Below are 17,165 nucleotides of genomic sequence, written 5' to 3' on the forward strand. Positions count from 1 at the left end.
TTTTAATAACTGGAATAATGATTCACCAAAAACAACAAAAAAGCTCAGACCTCCCCAATACTATGATCAGAACCTTTAAGGTGCTGGTTGATATTCTAAAAGTGTACCATTACGTTACGTAAGGACAAAATGTCATAAGCATGAAAAGGGTGTCTTACTCTCAGAGCAGGAGACTCCAGCAGCATTGCGTCCACCCCCTTTAGGGCAGTTCAGGTGGGCTCCATGGTGTAAACAATGAGACAGAGACATCTCTGTTCCAGAGCAACGAACTCCACTCATCACCACAGGATCTGCACTCACCTCTCCTGGCCAATACCATGTCTCCTGTTTAGAAAACATGAGCACAGTACATACAGACATATGCTATTAATCTGTAATAAAAACCCTTTCACGCACTTAAAGGGGACATATTTTACCATTTTGAGACAAGTTTATATTGATCTCAGAGGTCCCAAAAACATGCCTGTGAAGTTTGTTGCTGAAAAAACACTCCAGTACTGCATTTTTGAATGTCTAAAAACCCCTCTGTTTCAGCCCTGCTCAGAACAAGCTGTTTCTTAGTCTGCTGCTTTAAATGTAAATGAGATGTCTGACTCCGCCCCTCTCAGGAAAATGGATGTGACTTAATGGATGTGTTTCTCCTGATCCTCCTCTTAGCACCAGCTGAGAGGAGAATCAGGAGAGGAGGGCGGAACTTTCTTCCAACCGGAGAGGGCCAACCACACCTGGGGGCAGAGCTTACTCCCCACATGACATCATGGGGGGATAATCTGAGAACATTTTGTTTCAGCACACATTTTCTAAAAGAAGAAGGGGGGGTGGTTCTGGTACTTGTGGACAGGCCAGGGGCACATATTTTTGTTAGAAAGGCCTGAAAAAGTGATATTTGCATAATATGTCCCCTTTAAAGGGATACTTCAACATTTTGGCAAATTCGTCCGTTGCCATAATTCCTATAGTCTTAGTAATAGGTTAGTTACCTTCAGTTGTCGATGCTTGCTGTTTTTAGATCGGCCGCTGCCGAGTTTGGACCTGCTGTGCCAACTCAATGTAAGCAGACGATATTCCGGCTTTCCCTCATCAAACTCATCAAATACACAATCCAACAACTCCAAAACGCTCTCGTGGACAAGTTGTGACCTATTCATTCACCACCCTATGAAATAATCATGGAACATTACGAGATGGAGATGTTTTAAAGCTAAATGCAAAGCCGGAACTACACTCCAGGCATGGCTGCTGCACTGTGTCACTTCGCCCAGTGGTTTACTCAAGAAACAGTTCAGAGTATTTGATTCATGCGTTGTAATGATACATAATTATACGTTATTATTTCAAAGCGTGGTGAATGTACAGGTCACAACTTGTCCACGAGAGCGTTTTGGAGTTGTTGGATTGTGTATTTGATGAGTTTGATGAGGGAAAGCCGGAATATCGTCTGCTTACATTGAGTTGGCACAGCAGGTCCAAACTCGGCAGCGGCCGATCTAAAAACAGCAAGCATCGACAACTGAAGGTAACAAACCTATTACTAAGACTATAGGAATTATGGCAACGGACGAATTTGCCAAAATGTTGAAGTATCCCTTCAAAACTTAAACTTCACTCCCTTAAACCAGCAGATACAGACACGTAAGAGATAGTGTAACAACAATGCATAATGTAACAAAAAAATGAAGTAAAACTCACAATGTAATAACTGGCCAAAAGTAAGATGTTGAGTGCATAAAAAACAACTTTTTGTGCATATTGTAAATACTTACTACATTTAGCGTCTGTTATTACATTATAAAGCTAGCAAAATATTTTTCTCCTATATTGTAATAATTTTACTACATTATAGAGTGAGTCGATTTTTTTTACTAATATTATAACTGCTTCTCATCAGAGTGCAGTCAGTCACAATAGACAGTAGTTGTGTATTGTTTCCCCCTGAGTATTTTCATGTGTCCTTGAGCAAGATACTTAACTCCAGTTTGCGCCCACTCTCGCATCAGTGACGTGTGAATATGTATGATGTGATTGAATGGGATTAGCTTATACTGATGGCCAATTCTCCATAACAACCTCCACCATCAGTGAGTGACTGTGGAGTGAGTGGGTGTGAATGGGTAGGGGAGATCTGCTATGTTAAAGCGCTTTGAGCAGTCAGAATAAACAAGCTCAAGTCTATTTACAAAGACTTCTATGCTGAAATGTTGCAGAAGAAGAGGCCATCACATGATGCGCTGAATCAGCATCTAATTTAAGAAATTCAGCGTTTGTGGCTGGTGAACACTTGGACTGGTTGTAGCTTTTTAAAGATTATTTCTTTTTAAGTATAGCAGGATAAAGCTTAACAGTTTAGAAATGCCAAATGGGAAAAATAAAAACTTCTAAATTACTCTGTGAGTACTTTATTTCAAAACATATAACTACAAATATTTTAATCTGACGATACAAGAGTTGATCCAAAGGTTGCTTCTTCACTTGAACCACTAGAGTGCATCACCTCTCCATTACAGAAATCAGTTTAACTTTTCTCAAAATGCTGACTATGTGATAATATTTCATGGGCTGCGCAATGCATGTGAAATCTCATCATGTGAAATGAAGCTGCTAGTTCAGTAATGAACCCAACTCAGTGCTGTAACAAAGTGAACCCACTAGAATGAATGCTTTGGGCCCCCCCCCAAAAAAAGTTGCATTGTAAATTAGTCACAAAGCACACCCGTTAAGTGATTATTTATAAACCTAGCACAAAAAGTAAGGACATTTGTGTTTGGTAGATTATTATAGATTGTTGGTAGATTACATGGGTGCAACCCACATACCCAGCTCTGTTGCCCATAAATGCACGTTCCTTACAAATGTGGCACCATTTAAAAGGGAAATAAACAGGCTTTCAATGTTATGACATGCATTGCCAAGAATCTTTGTTACAACAAAGAAATAACCTTCAAAACACAAAGTGAATTATATATGTATATTTATTTTTGCTCAACTGGAGTTCCTCAGTTGACTCTTTGCTTTCAGTACTCATGCAGTTAATATCTACTTCAGTAATGTAACACTTGGACTTTCCATTGACCATGACATCAATTCCCTCTCTCAAAGACCTAAAGATAAAAAATACATAAGGCATTTTAATTTTTTTCTATTTTGATGGAAATCTCAGATTTTAAAAGATAATAATTCTGTCATACATTGATGTTACACATTGAATTAAAATTTGAAAATAATTATTTTCTACATTATTAGCCATGAAATAAAATTATCCTCCATAGAACACCTTACATTATTTAGGAGTAAGATAAATATAAAAAGAGTCAAAGTGTATGTCCTATAGCAGGTCAGATTAGAAATATATCAGGTTTTAAATGATAATGGAATACTTGAGAAAAAGATGTCACCTTTTTATATAGTTTTTTGTCTACTGTATGGATCTGGTGTCACACTTTAAGTGGTGTTGGATCAACTGGTGACATTCTACTTTGCCGCTCACTCTGGTTTTAAGAATTTACCTGTGATTCAGGGACATTAATGCTACTTTTGAAGAGTTTTCTGGGTCAAAAAGTACATGTAAAATAAATATATTACATATGGCAATATAAGAAAAGAAAACTGAAGCGACTTTTCAGATGCCTGATCAAAACAAAATAAATAGAAGTGGCTCATTTACTGTATATGTGACCCCCCACTTTACTAGTAATGTTGACGTATCTGAAAGCCAAGCGTTGGCATTGAAATTTCCTGTTTATGAAACAAAGTATAGTTAAAAAGGTAAATATTTGAGTCTCGTGTCATGGTTTCACAAAGGTTTTCTGGTAGTTCCAGGACAATTTTCAGGTCACAAATTTGGCCGCAGCACACTGAAGTTTGGGAAGGGCTGGCTTTGTAGGACCAGAAGAACATTAAAAACACCACAGGCCTTCAAACTTGTTCTTAACTTACTGTAAATGTTGTTACGTTCACAAAAAACTCAAACAGGGTAATTCTACACTGTAGCAGCTAGGAATTGTACCTGGAAAGCATTGCTTGCGAAGCCCAGGCCCAGTTGTCTGCAGACCACCATCGCCTCCATGGTTCCCCAGCCTTCACTGCACACCGTACCCCACACCAGAGAACCGTTCCTCTGCATCAGCACCTCTACACGGCCCTCAAAGGGGTTTCTACCTCCACTTAGACGCAGCTGTGGGCATAACAGAGCCACTTAAAGACTGTACTCACACTTTCATTTCACATCACTCATGCATTTTCGACATTTACAGATATTTTTTCCACAGCTTGTTTTTCCACAGCTGCTAAAACGCTATTTCCCATTTTCTGAACCAAATAGTCAGAAGCATAAACTAATAATCAAATCACCCCCTGTTGGCAAAACCTTATACACTTTTCTGATTAAACACAATTTGCAAAACTCATTTGCTGTTTTTTTTGGTTGTTTTGCAAAACTCCAAACACAATCTCACTCTCTAAAACACATTTTTCAGTGTTGGACACGGGGGGGGGGGGAGGAAGGCCAACACTAAGAACAGACATTTTTAGGCATGCCCAATATTATCAGTATGATATCAGTAACAGCAGATATAAGCTGAGTAAACAGACAACCAACAACCAATATTTTGTTGATAAAAATTCTTTTTCAGCTAAAAATATTCACTTTATGAACAAATACAGTCAGTCAGTAGAGTTTTAGTCTGGACCATCACTATTCTTTACACTTTTAAATCTGTTAGAAGGACTTAAATTTGTTAATTTGTTCATCCTCAAACTGTAAACTGAGTGTTTTACACTAGGGACTGAAGTTTTCGGTCTGAACTACATCAAAATATCGGCATCTACTAAAATTATTTTGTAAATATCAGTATAATTGATACTGTCAAAAATTCAATATTGTGCATCCCTAGAAATTTCAGACAAAATTCAAGTGACAGTGATAGACAAAGATCTTTCTTATAGAATGAAAATGAGGGGTGAAAGGTCATCCACTGCTATCAGACATGTAAACTATGATTGAGCTGTAAATATTTCTCTTAGGAAAAAATAAACAAACAAAAACAGAAGTGGAAACAAAGACTCTCCCACACTGTCGCTGACCCTTCCAACTCCAACTCCAACAGTGTCCCAACATTTTGGTACTCAGACCTTCATCCTGTTGTTTGCTCTAATAAAACCACTTGATAAAAGTCTGAGTAACATCAAGTTTGAAGCAACGCAGCAGATCTTTGAATCATGCTGGAAAAAATTTTGTATAGTTGTTGACTTCTCTCTTATTCACCTCTTAAAATGTGCAAAAGTTTTTTTCCTTTTCCCTCTCTTCCTCCTGAACTGGCCTAAACTGGTCCAACATTATTAGAAACAAGTGTTTTGACTGGATGTGTTCAAATGGTGACAACTGTGCCTGCACTGTGTCTAAATTCTGCCTCCAGTGGTTTCCATTCTGCATCACAAGTGCATTTCAATGCAAATTCTGTTGTACAGAGACTCTTTACAGGTTTACTAAAAAGTGCAACTGAGTTTTGCAAATTGTGTCTAACTAGGTAAAAGTATGAAACTGTGACTGAAAATGTTTGTTGATAGCCTTTTTTGTGAGAAAGACTAGACGTGGCCAATCCCATTTTACCCCTTAACCCCTCCCCTTCGTCTACCCCTTGAAACACAGTGGTAAGGGGTAGAGGTGAAAACCTTCCCTTAAGAATCAAGTGGCGTCTTGTTTCTTAAGGGAAGGTTTTCACCTCTACCCCTTACCACTCTGTTTCAATGGGCAGAGTGGTAAGGGGTAGAGGTGAAAACCTTCCCTTAAGAAACAAGATGCCACTTGATTGCTGTTCATCATCTCACACATTGCCGAAAAACAGCTGCGCCATCAGAGGTGACAATAAAGCTTCGACTATCGTTCATACTGTGGATCTCTGTGTTGATCTTCTCCACATATTTATACAGTTCATCGCCCTGGTTTACACGTGTACATACTGAAAATTCAATAAACTCCCATCCCCAGTGGCTAAAGGATGAATATATGAGAAAACACACCTGTTGTTTTCCATAATCATTATGCCAAAAATATTTTCACATTTATGCGCCTCCTTTGTAGTCCGCTGTGCCATTTCACAAGTGGGAGACCCATCATGCCCCTTAGTTTCAATTGCGGTCCTGGAAAATCTTCGTTTCAAGGGCCCTTAGCCCTAGCCCTCGAGTCAAAAGAAAATTGGGAGACCCCTTCCCCAGACATGAACATGCAAAACCAAGAGGTATGGCTGAGATAAGGGCTAAAAGGTAGAAATGGGATTCACCCTAAGACTAGGCAAAAATAGGTCTTTGATGACTAAAACAGAGAAAAAGTAAGTTTTTATCAAGATGCTAAAACTAGAATAAAATGTAATTTAGTTTTTGTCAGACATTCATGATCCATGACATCTCTCCACTGTGGTTAAATCTGTAAAAATGCAATGCATCTGTGGCTTTTCTGCCTCTCAGCTGTAGAAAGCAGGGACCCCAGGTTTGGGAGAGAGCATAGAACACACTACTGTGGTTTGGTACCAGATTTAAACAAGAGAATAAATGCTTGGACTCAAAGTTAAGACTAAAATGTGAGGACTTTTTATGGACTAAAATGTTTTTGAGTTCTCGTCGACTAAAACTATCAAATGACCAAAACGTGGCTAAAACTAAAAGGTATCTAATCTAAAGACTGAGACTAAAATTAAAAATAACTGTCAAAATTAACACTGGGTTATTTGGTTTAGGCAACGGACCTCTTAGTCCAAAGAATGTGAAAAAATGGAAAATAAATTTGAAAGGCTCACCGACTCCTGGAAGCCCATAGCAGGAACATTACATCTGACAGCTGCATCCTCCTCATGACTGCAACCAAGAGCCTCCTTGTTGAAGTAACACTCTGTGATCGACTTTTCAAACCCAGAACACTCCACTTCATTCATGTGCACGGGGCCCATACCTGATAGACACAGACAGAAGAAAAAGAGTGAGAAAGAGAAAGATAAAAACTCCAAGAAATCTTCTGCAATCAAAGGACATATCAGAGCTACAGGGCTTCTCATATTTATGCTAGTCAGTCATGTAATTTGTTGTTTTTGTGCAGAATAAACAAATAATTATATTTCCTCTGTTTGACATTTTCATTTACTGATGTTATGGCAATGGTCATGTACAATCTGTCTCTGTTTATGAAAGGGATTTACAGATTATATCTATAATTTAACATAAGTTCAGAATAACAAAGCCCAACAGCCCTGAAAACTTAAGTAGTGTGAGTATATGAATTATTACCAACTATTAAAATGTAACAGCATTAGTTATGGCTGTGATATTTTACCTTACAGATTCAAAGGTCACATATTATGCAAAATACACTTTCTAACAAAAGTATATACCTTTGACCTGCCCACAATCACCCCATGAATCAGAAAAATCCACCCCCTCTCTCTTTCTCCACCGTTCAGAAAATGTGCTAAAACAAGCTGTTCTCAGATGTTCCCCTCATGATGTCATATGGGGAGTTAGCCCCGCCCCCAGGTTCAGTTTCACCCAGAGAACTTCTGTGTTTGGCACTATTTTGCTATGCAAGCTTCGGCTACTGGCTACATACTCTTCCGTCTCAGCATATCTGAACAGCCACTAATTTAATTCAGTTTATTTACCGTACTCTTATTCTGCAAGAAAATATTCTACTCACTGTAACTCAATTGCTGTAAGAAAGCTCTCTGTGGTAAAATATCTCACCTCATATGCACACTTGCTCTAATCAACTACACTGAATTATCATAACTCCCTCATGTAAATCTTCCCACATCCATGCATGTTTTACTCTGATAATGTCTAGTCAGCATTCTCGCACCCTTTGCACATCTTGCAACCATAGTATCGATGCACACAGACTTGTACAGACTAGAAATAATACCTACAAAATTTTTTGCATTCCATGTTTTATTACTGTGCATTGAGGGCACAGCTAACCTGAGTCAGATTTCTTGTTGCATAAGCATACTTTGCCAATAAAATTGACTGATACATAGCCTAGCTTCTCCAAGCATGTCCTGTTTGAAGGGGCAACGCTCACTGAAATCACTGGAGGCTAATGCCACTACTATTGCCAAGAGGTTTTTACAACCCAACTTCAAAACTACTAGAAAACTACCCATTAAATAAAATAATTTGACTTGAATTTAAAATAAATATACCTTGTCCAAGGCGACCTCCAGAAAGCGCTTCTATTGCGGTACCAAAGCCAAGCTCTCGGCACACCACGGTGGCAGACAGCAGGTTCCAGTTGTCATCACAAATGGTGCCCCACTCTCCATTCTTCAACACCTCTACTCTGCCCTCACCTACAATGGCCCCACCCCGGAGACGAACCAGTGGTTGCTAGTAAAAGAAAATAAAACAGACATTTGAAAAGCCACCATTGCAAAATGTTCCAATTATAGGACCACATATTCAGGTTAGTTTGAAACATGCAAACAGCCCATTAAAGAAACAGAGAGTATAGCAGAGCCTTATCTTGAGAATATTTCTGAAAATGTTCAGCGTTTAGTGTTTTCATCCATTGTTTACAACGCTTATAGACGGACTTTACCTCTTGTCGGAAGGCCTTTCTGAATCCTGTCATGGCTGTTGGGGCAAAAGCCCTACCAGGCACACAGCTAACCACCACAGGCAGCCCCCCAGCACAAGTTGCATTGGACTTTGCTGATGAAGTTTGACCGAGCTTACAGCTGGACAAATGGGCTTCATTGCCAGTGCAGTTCACAGCATAGTCCCAGTAGGTGGGCTTTCTTCGACGAGCAAATATTCTAGAAATATTGACAGGAAAAGTACAAACTTTAAGAGGATGAACGGTTATTTGTCTTCAACCAGCTTTCAATATACCAGTGACATACATGTTTTTAAACAATATACTTGCTGGATCTCAGTCTAACAAAGAATTATCACCAAACCTTAAATATTTCAGCCTTGAGGATTTCAGCTAACTCAATCGTGAGCTGTGCTATACTATGGTACTTCTGGTGTGAGGTTCAGGAGATGTGAAACTTGGTATCCAAATCACACCATGGAATTATATTACAATTACATAAATGTGTGGATCATTGTTAAAATGTTGTAAAATTCCCGTGTAAACATAGAGCCCACAGAGTGGCCTCCCTCAGATGTAACTGATAACTTTTCCTATTTTCATCTAAAGACACATCACAACTTAACTTGCGATAATGTAAACTAGAGCTGTCAGCATGAATGCATTAAATAAATAACAGTGGCTGGTAAAGAATCATTTGTTCCAGTTTTGTGTTGGATTCAGTAATTTGGGGGAGTAATTTGACAAACAAAAGCCATGTAAGAGCTGATAATGTAACAACAAGCACAATGTAACAGTGAGGCATAATGTAACAGCAACACATGATGTAACAATACATAATGTAACAGTAATGCATGATGTAACAAAGCATACTATAACAATGACAGATAATGTAACAACACATATTGTTACGATACATCATGTAACAACAATGCAAAATTTAATGACACATAATGTTACAAGGGCACAAAAAATATCAAGGGCCCATAATGTAACAATCACCCATGATGTAACAAGAATGCATGATGTAACGACATTGCAGAATATAACAACTACGCATAATATAATGACAGATAATGTAACAGCAATGTATGATTTTTTAACGTATTATGTAACAGAGACACATAATGTAACAATAGATAATGTAGCAGCGACACATGATGTAACAATGAAGAATGATGTAGTGACACCAAAAGATGTATCACATAATGTAACAAAGATGCATAATGGGACTATGATGCATATGGTTACAACGAAAGACAATTTAAAAAGACATAATGTAACCTTGCATAATGTAACAACACAAAATAGACCAACAATGTGAACGTAACAATGAAAAATGATGAAACAACCTACCATGATGTATCAATGACGCAAAATCTAACAACACATGATGTCATGACACATAAGGTTACAATGCATGGTAAAATGACTCATGCTGTTATACTGACAGATAATGTAAAAGCATCATGTGATGTCACAATGACACATAATGTAACGACAAATAATGTCACAGCAATGCATAATGTAACAAAGCATTATGTAAGGATGCATGATGTAATAAGCTCTAACACAGGTTAACTTTTAAAAAACAACCTGATATAACAACACACTCCACTTTCAGGGTCAGGACTTAGGCCTTGTCCACACGGAGATGAATACGATATATTTCCGTTTGGTTTTAAAAAAGTTTTCTGTAAACACGGGATAGTTTCAGGAAATGTCTGCATAAGCACTGAACCACTGAAAATGACTGAAATGGCTGTAGTATATATGCCAAGCCCGGAAGTTGCGCTGTAATACTGCCATGGAAATGCACCAAAAGTGAAAAGATCACCGAAAACTGCCCTAAATGTTCTCCTGATTGCTGTTCTGGTTGTTCTCCACAGTGAATTTAAGAAATCTGGTGTGTGCTGCTCTCAGTGATGGTAAAGGAGCATCAGATTTTTCTGTTAAAGCCATGATAAGCTCAGTAGTTTCTGCAGCATGAACACAGCCCTGTTGTCCGCCATTGTTGTTTTGGTTTGACATTATGTGTGATGTAATTGCTTTAAGAAAGATGTGGTTGGCTGTCCACACGGAGATGAAATGGTAAGCGTCTACAGAATTGTTCACTCTGGGACCCGGTTTCAAAAAGTAGCGTTCACAGCCTCCCAAAACGTTGTTTTATGTGCGTATGCAACGCTGATAAGACAAAAAACTTTTGTGTATACTCCTGAATTTGTCTCCCTGTGGACAGCCATCATTGAGCTGAAACGGGGTTTTTACGAGGAGCTTTAAGATTTAAAGTTAACCACCCACATAGTCGAACAATTTTCATGACTGAACATAACACACTTCTCAAAAATATACTATGATTGAAGAGAATATCCAACACAACACTGATTTACTCAAATAATTACATAATCTAAATTATTAGGATATATCTTTTTCAAAATAACCATCAATAATTCTCTTAAAATAACTTTTTTGATGGGTGGCCACGCATGACTCAAACTAAATTCTCTGTTTTACTTTATTGAAGATACAGATTAGACAAATACTCACTTGTAGACTCTAGCGTTGTATTTTCTCTCTCCAGGGAAGCCAAACATGCCACAGATGACTCTGGTGTTGAGTTGTGTCCACTCAGAGTTACAGATCTGCTTCCATTTCCCCCCGTCCTTTACCTCCACATAGCCCTCTGTTACAGGGATTCGCTTACGATATGATGACAGGATGGCTCTGATGCGCGCATCTTCCACTTGAATATCAAAGTTCTGTGGACAGAAAATGAGAGTGAAAACTTGCATTAGTGAAAAAAGGTAAAAACGTGAAAGTCAAGCAACACCTTCACAAGTTTCTGAGGATCACTGATCCTTGAACTGAGTATAACAGGAGATAGAATGCCAACCTAAAAAATCACGGTATTGGAAGACTTGGTAATTCACTGAACTGTATTTGCTTTGCCCTAACTACATTGTTTTGATGTTCAATGATATTTCTTCTTTTGCCTCTGCAATTAATTTTTCCGTTAACCTTGTTCAGTCCTGGTTTGAGGGCTCTACCTCTACCTTCAGTCTGTTTATGGACACTATGCTAAATTAGACAAATGCCTCCTTTTGACTCTTAAAGTTGCAGTCTATCTTGCTTTAGATTTCTCCATAAATATTGTTTCATATTGTAAATTTATATATAATCCCAAATCTGTCAATAGTATTAATGAGGCTTTACCTGAGACTGTCAGACTCTGCCTCCCCAACATGGGACATGTTATTGAGATAAACAAGTTCCTCCAAATGTGTTTTTTTTTTCTTGTTACCCTCACAACAGGCATCAGTGACCTCCTGACAGTAACTCCTAGCAGCTGCTAGCAGGGACATGGACCATCCAGGCTTCCAAACCTCCTCTAGGATGTACAGGAAGTTCCCCTTCACCACATGTTCAGGGCTGTCTGGCAGCTCCCTCTTCAACTCACCAACTGGTGGAGATCAGCTGACAGCTCTGCTCCTTTTTCACCAGAGTGTGACATACGGTTGCGTATTTAAATGATTTATATGCTTGATTATCGGCTACAGAAGTCCAACTACAGTGGGCTGAACGCCTGCTGATCAAAAGTTAGATGAAATTAGCATTGACAAAAAAAGGCAACCCCGTGGTTTGGCATCATAATCCTGTTGGTGATGCAGTGATCATGACCCCCAAAAGATAGTTAATGTGTAAACTAGGAATGTGTGGTTATTAGCGCCATGAAGACAGTACTGTGCATGTTTATAAGAAAAATGCCATAAGAGAATGAGTCTACTCCCACCAGCAGCACCACTGTGTCTGTGTGTGAAGACGCTTTAAAGGTGATGACAGAATTTCTATTAATGATGTCGGGCCAATTTGGCAAATGATCGACACAAATGAAACTTGTGTGTGCACCATGCACAAGCGCTGGCACAGCGTTGCATGGCACCACAGTATGGTCTTCTGTAAAGGCGAACTGTTGAATGTGAGTCGCTGGCTGTACAGCCATCCACAACAACGTAAGTTTTAAAGTACTTTAATATTTCTTTCCAGAGGTGGGAGAAAGTTATTGTTTTGGAAGTCTCAAGTAAGTCTCAAGTCTTTTATCCTAAGTCTCGAGTCAAGTCTCAAGTAAAGACGTGCAAGTCCAAGTCAAGTCTCAAGTAAAGACAGGACAAGTCGAGTCAAGTCCGAAGTCATAGGCTTGAAATTTTCGATTCCTTACAAGTCATAAGCACTGTTTACCAAATAAAATGCTGTTTTAACAATGTAACAATCTATTAAATTTGACAAATACAATGAATGCATTTTGAATTGTTTTATTTAAAAAAAATAAAATAAAATAAGGCCAGTGTGACAGAACTTAATCACACAGAAAAAGAGTGCTGACATAGCATTCAGGATATAATCAGTGCTAAGCGGTGCAACAACAAATGAACTTCTGACACTGTACAGTCATTTTAACTCATCTAATGTGAGTGTGTGTATATGTTTAGGTGTGTGAGTGGATATATAGGGTTTGTGTGTGTTTGTAAGTGAACATGCTTGACTGGTCAACATTTGGTTTAAGGTGTTATAACCAGTTCTTAACCTCAAGTTATATGTTATGTATTAAGTTATAAGACCTCAAGTTATGTGAACACAATGACTGCCTCCTAGTGAATAAACAAAAAAAGAGCTGATGAATTATGGGTGTCTGTTTGGGTATTTATCTTTAATATTTGGGCATTTACTGTAGTTCTGTGACTCTGTTAACTTAAAGTTATGCTTTCTATTTTTTTTTCCTCTCATTATTATTGCTTTTAGCTAAAGGGGGAGGGTCCCGATATTGGTCTTTGCCCTGGACCTCCAAATGGCTAAAACCAGCCCTGCCTCACACCTGCAGTTCCCCCTTAACTTTGAATTAACTTAATGTAGAGACGCACCACCAGCGGACTTCCTCTGTGCTCTTTTATGCACGTTCCTCCTTCCAGCGTGCATCCAACGGTCATAATATACAAGTTTTCATTTGAATTTGGAAGTTAAAATCTGTCTTCTTTGTGTGGACTTATATTTATAGAGGATTTCGGGAGGATTTTTTAAAGTAAGCTTTAAAAGTGCCGCAACTGGTCACTAAAGAACCGCAGGTTGAGTATCACTGCGTTAGTTTGAATGGGGGCATTTTACTCAACACACTCACTGAAAATCTCAAGTATTTTCAAGTTATCGGACTAAAGTCTGAGTCAAGTCCCGAGTCACTGATGTCAAAGTCCAAGTCGAGTTGCAAGTCTTTGATGATATTGTCAAGTCGAGTCCAGTCATCAAAATTGTGACTCGAGTCTGACTGAAGTCCAAGTCGCGTGACTCGAGTCCACACCTCTGCTTCTTTCTGAGTGTAGATCAGTGATAAAAATAATGAAGTCTATAAATAACTATATGCGCTGCATCCTGCAGCAGAAGAAACACCAGGCACAATTAAAACCATCGAATGGTTTTTCAAAATGTTCAAACTTATTTTTACTGCTTTTTATTTTAATAGCTGAAGCTAATCGGTGCTAACTGGATATTGAAGGCACTGAAGTGGTCCCTAACGTTCACAGGCAGGACAGACCTCAGCACTGTTGCGCAACATGGAAATAACATTAAAGGCCAATCTTTTATCTGTTTCAAATCACACTGAACATTACCTAACATTACCAGAGTCACACGGGGGGGTTGCACATCTGTGTTGAGAGGAAAAAGAAGTGAATGTTAACTTCTATAATAAACACACTCTAATCACTCCTAGCTCTCCTGTAAACGTCTCCCTATAAACGTCGTTCTTTTTAGTTGAAGTGTTAAATTGGGGGGGGGGGTATGACAATATGAAAAAACTGTGTATACCGTGTATACAAAAAGATGTGGGTTTTAGGGTATCTTTTGTCTGTAAATCCCAACAGCTGTTAAATCGACCCCCGAACAATCAAGAATGCAACAGTTTGCATCTGTGTCATCTTTCCACTTCAGATTCTTGCAGAGACTCATAACTAACTCCTGTTTCCTGCATGTGTTTTTCAACTATTGGAGCACATCATACTGTCAAACTCAGTGATCCACAGCCTTACAGCCAAAGAAATATGTAGTTAAAATATTTCCATCACTCCCTCATAGGTGGCTGCCGTTCAGGCGTTAGGGACCTTTCTTAGTGTTAATGCCTAAAAATTACTTGTGTTTTGAAAGAAAAAACAAATGCTCATACAATAAAATGTTCATTAGATTAAAATATGTATTCTGCTTTAGTTAATTTGAAAGTCTGGACAATGAAACCATTATCAGAATTTTTATATGACAACCATATAACACAAAATGTTTTAAATCTGTTCTTGCAGGCGAGCCTGAATGTAATTATCCCCGCTCCACCAGGTGATCCCTCATATGTGTGTGGGGTTGAGAAGGGGGCACACCATCTCTCTTTACATACATTCATCATGGCCTATGCTGGTTGGGGCCTCTGCTCCCAGTGGTACAGACAGTGTGGGTTAACTTTTACTGTACCGTCATTTTTGAAAAACATTTCTACAGTCTAAAAAATAGAGGATTTTTAAGTTTTATGTTTCTGTGATTTCAGGAAATCAACAGCTCAGCTCAAGAGACAGCTCAGGATTGACTTGCTGAGATTAAATCAACATTTTCCTCTCCCATATGCCAAACCCACATTCTTGTGCTACGTGACAGCGCAGGCAGAGGGGCGGCCGCACAGTCTGGCAAGTGGGGGGAAGGGCTGTGCAGCCTTACAGCCAATGTAATAAACAGCCAATAAGAATGTAGGCATTAAAGTAACAAGAAAGAACGCTTTCGTAAATATGCGCTTTCATTCCAGGTAAGAGAGACACCAAAAGAGTGAAAGTATTTTTCTGACAACATCAGATCATTCTGGTCAGAGCATGGAGCTCAGTCCCCGAGAGTCAGCCTGCTTCTCTCAGTGCCATCTCTGTGCACTTAACCCTCTCAATCTCCTCCACCTAATGTCTCTCAATACTTCCTGTTTACAGTGTCAATCATCACAGCTTTTGCAGACAACAGCAGTATCAATAGGTCTCATACTTTGTGCTGTTAACCAGGCAACATCTATGTGCAAATAGTCCTCACATATTTATAATAAATCTTATTTGTTAATTTTCTAACTTGACAACAGCAAAAACACGTGCTTTGTTTCAGCACACAGAAACAGGAGGTCCTTTCCAGAGTCTTTGCTTGTCTTGGAGGAAAAATGACACAGATGGGAAATCCATTATGGGTTGAGGATGAAGGGGCCCCAACCTGTTGCTGCTCACCTCTCATTCACTGAGTCTACTTTAAATTTATAATTCTTATTTTTCTTTTTCCCCAGAAGCTCTGTTTTTGCTTCAAGCCCCTGCTGCTTAATTTGCAAACCACCACTCTTTAGCTACTAGGTCTTTAAAATTTACTGGTCTAGCCACTTAGAACCACTGCAGCCCTCTTTAACACTACATCCACATGCAGAGTAGCTTTTAATGTATAATCCTACAAAGCTGAGACCTACAAATGCCACTTGCTTTAAAAGCGCTCATATTTGCAGGGATTTGTTATGTTTTTGGGAAGATGAGATTGGTAGTGGAGTGGAAAAGTTGACAAGAGGAGGCTGTAAGGCTAACAAAGGCAGTGGCTCAGACTGAGGAGGGACAGCGGAAAACTGGGAAAGAGCAAAGAAAGCTCAGCTGGAGTGATGAGGGGACTACTTCCAATGTGTTCTTTAAAGGTAAGCCTTGCAGTGAGTCCAATCCTCTATTCACTCTGAAGTTTGATATCTTACTATAATTGGTGGCGTGTCTCTGTGTCTGTCTTGATTTGCACGCCACACCATTGCTACAATTGTTCTCAGAGGGACCTGGATACAGCAGAGGACCTCCACTCCATATCGGAAGTCGGATGAGCACTGCCATATCTTGTCATCTAAAACCGGAAGTTACTTGACCTGAACGTCTTCTTAGTTCTTTTCTCCTGTGTCGCCGCCTTAACGTCTGTTGTATCATATTTGATACATACTTTTATGATAGGCCTACCTCTACCTAATCAATGTGCTCAATAAATTACTCCAAAAAACTTATGAATACAATCTGATAAATGATAAAAATGCCCTCAAGTGGATTATCAGTTACCTAAAACACCTAATGAATGAAATGAGATACTAAAAATATATTTGTTGAATTTTATGGAAATTTGGATTTTTTTGAATTTCAGTAGAAAGTCAAATAAACATTTCAGTTCCAAAAAATTTGAATTTTCTGGTTATTATTTATGTTTTCAGGCTTTAAGGGGTTAATAGAGGCAAGTCCACCACATAAAGAAATACAAGTAGATGAAAAAAACACAAGTTTTCAGACTAACAAACAAAGTGATTACATAACATTAATTTGAATAAATTGATTTATGATCCAAATTCAAATATCACTTTGCACAGTCATAATATATGACGGGAGATTGGCTGGCAGGCCAGGTGCCGATGTCACCGCCATGTTGCCAGAGGCAAGTCTGCTCCATCATTCAATACAGTAGACAAGGATTGTGCAAGTTTTCAGACTAAAAAGTATATATAAATATTTGAATACAAAATAAAAAA

The 17,165-nt window shown here is 38.7% G+C and overlaps 1 protein-coding gene across 1 annotated transcript in view; it reads right to left on the reverse strand.

Moving 5' to 3' along the window:
* Positions 1-17,165, reverse strand: part of loxl2b (lysyl oxidase-like 2b) — a 46,569-nt gene that overhangs the window by 6,039 nt on the left and 23,365 nt on the right. Inside the window, exons 4-9 of the mRNA XM_041786904.1 lie at positions 11,123-11,334; positions 8,579-8,795; positions 8,184-8,367; positions 6,789-6,940; positions 4,004-4,171; positions 159-324 (exon numbers count right to left, since the gene is read on the reverse strand). Of these exons, the coding sequence (XP_041642838.1) occupies positions 159-324; positions 4,004-4,171; positions 6,789-6,940; positions 8,184-8,367; positions 8,579-8,795; positions 11,123-11,334 (1,099 nt within the window). The remainder of the gene's footprint in view (positions 1-158; positions 325-4,003; positions 4,172-6,788; positions 6,941-8,183; positions 8,368-8,578; positions 8,796-11,122; positions 11,335-17,165) is intronic.

This window comes from Cheilinus undulatus, linkage group 5 (assembly GCF_018320785.1).
Source record: "Cheilinus undulatus linkage group 5, ASM1832078v1, whole genome shotgun sequence".
In the NCBI taxonomy this organism is placed as follows: Eukaryota; Metazoa; Chordata; class Actinopteri; order Labriformes; family Labridae; genus Cheilinus; species Cheilinus undulatus.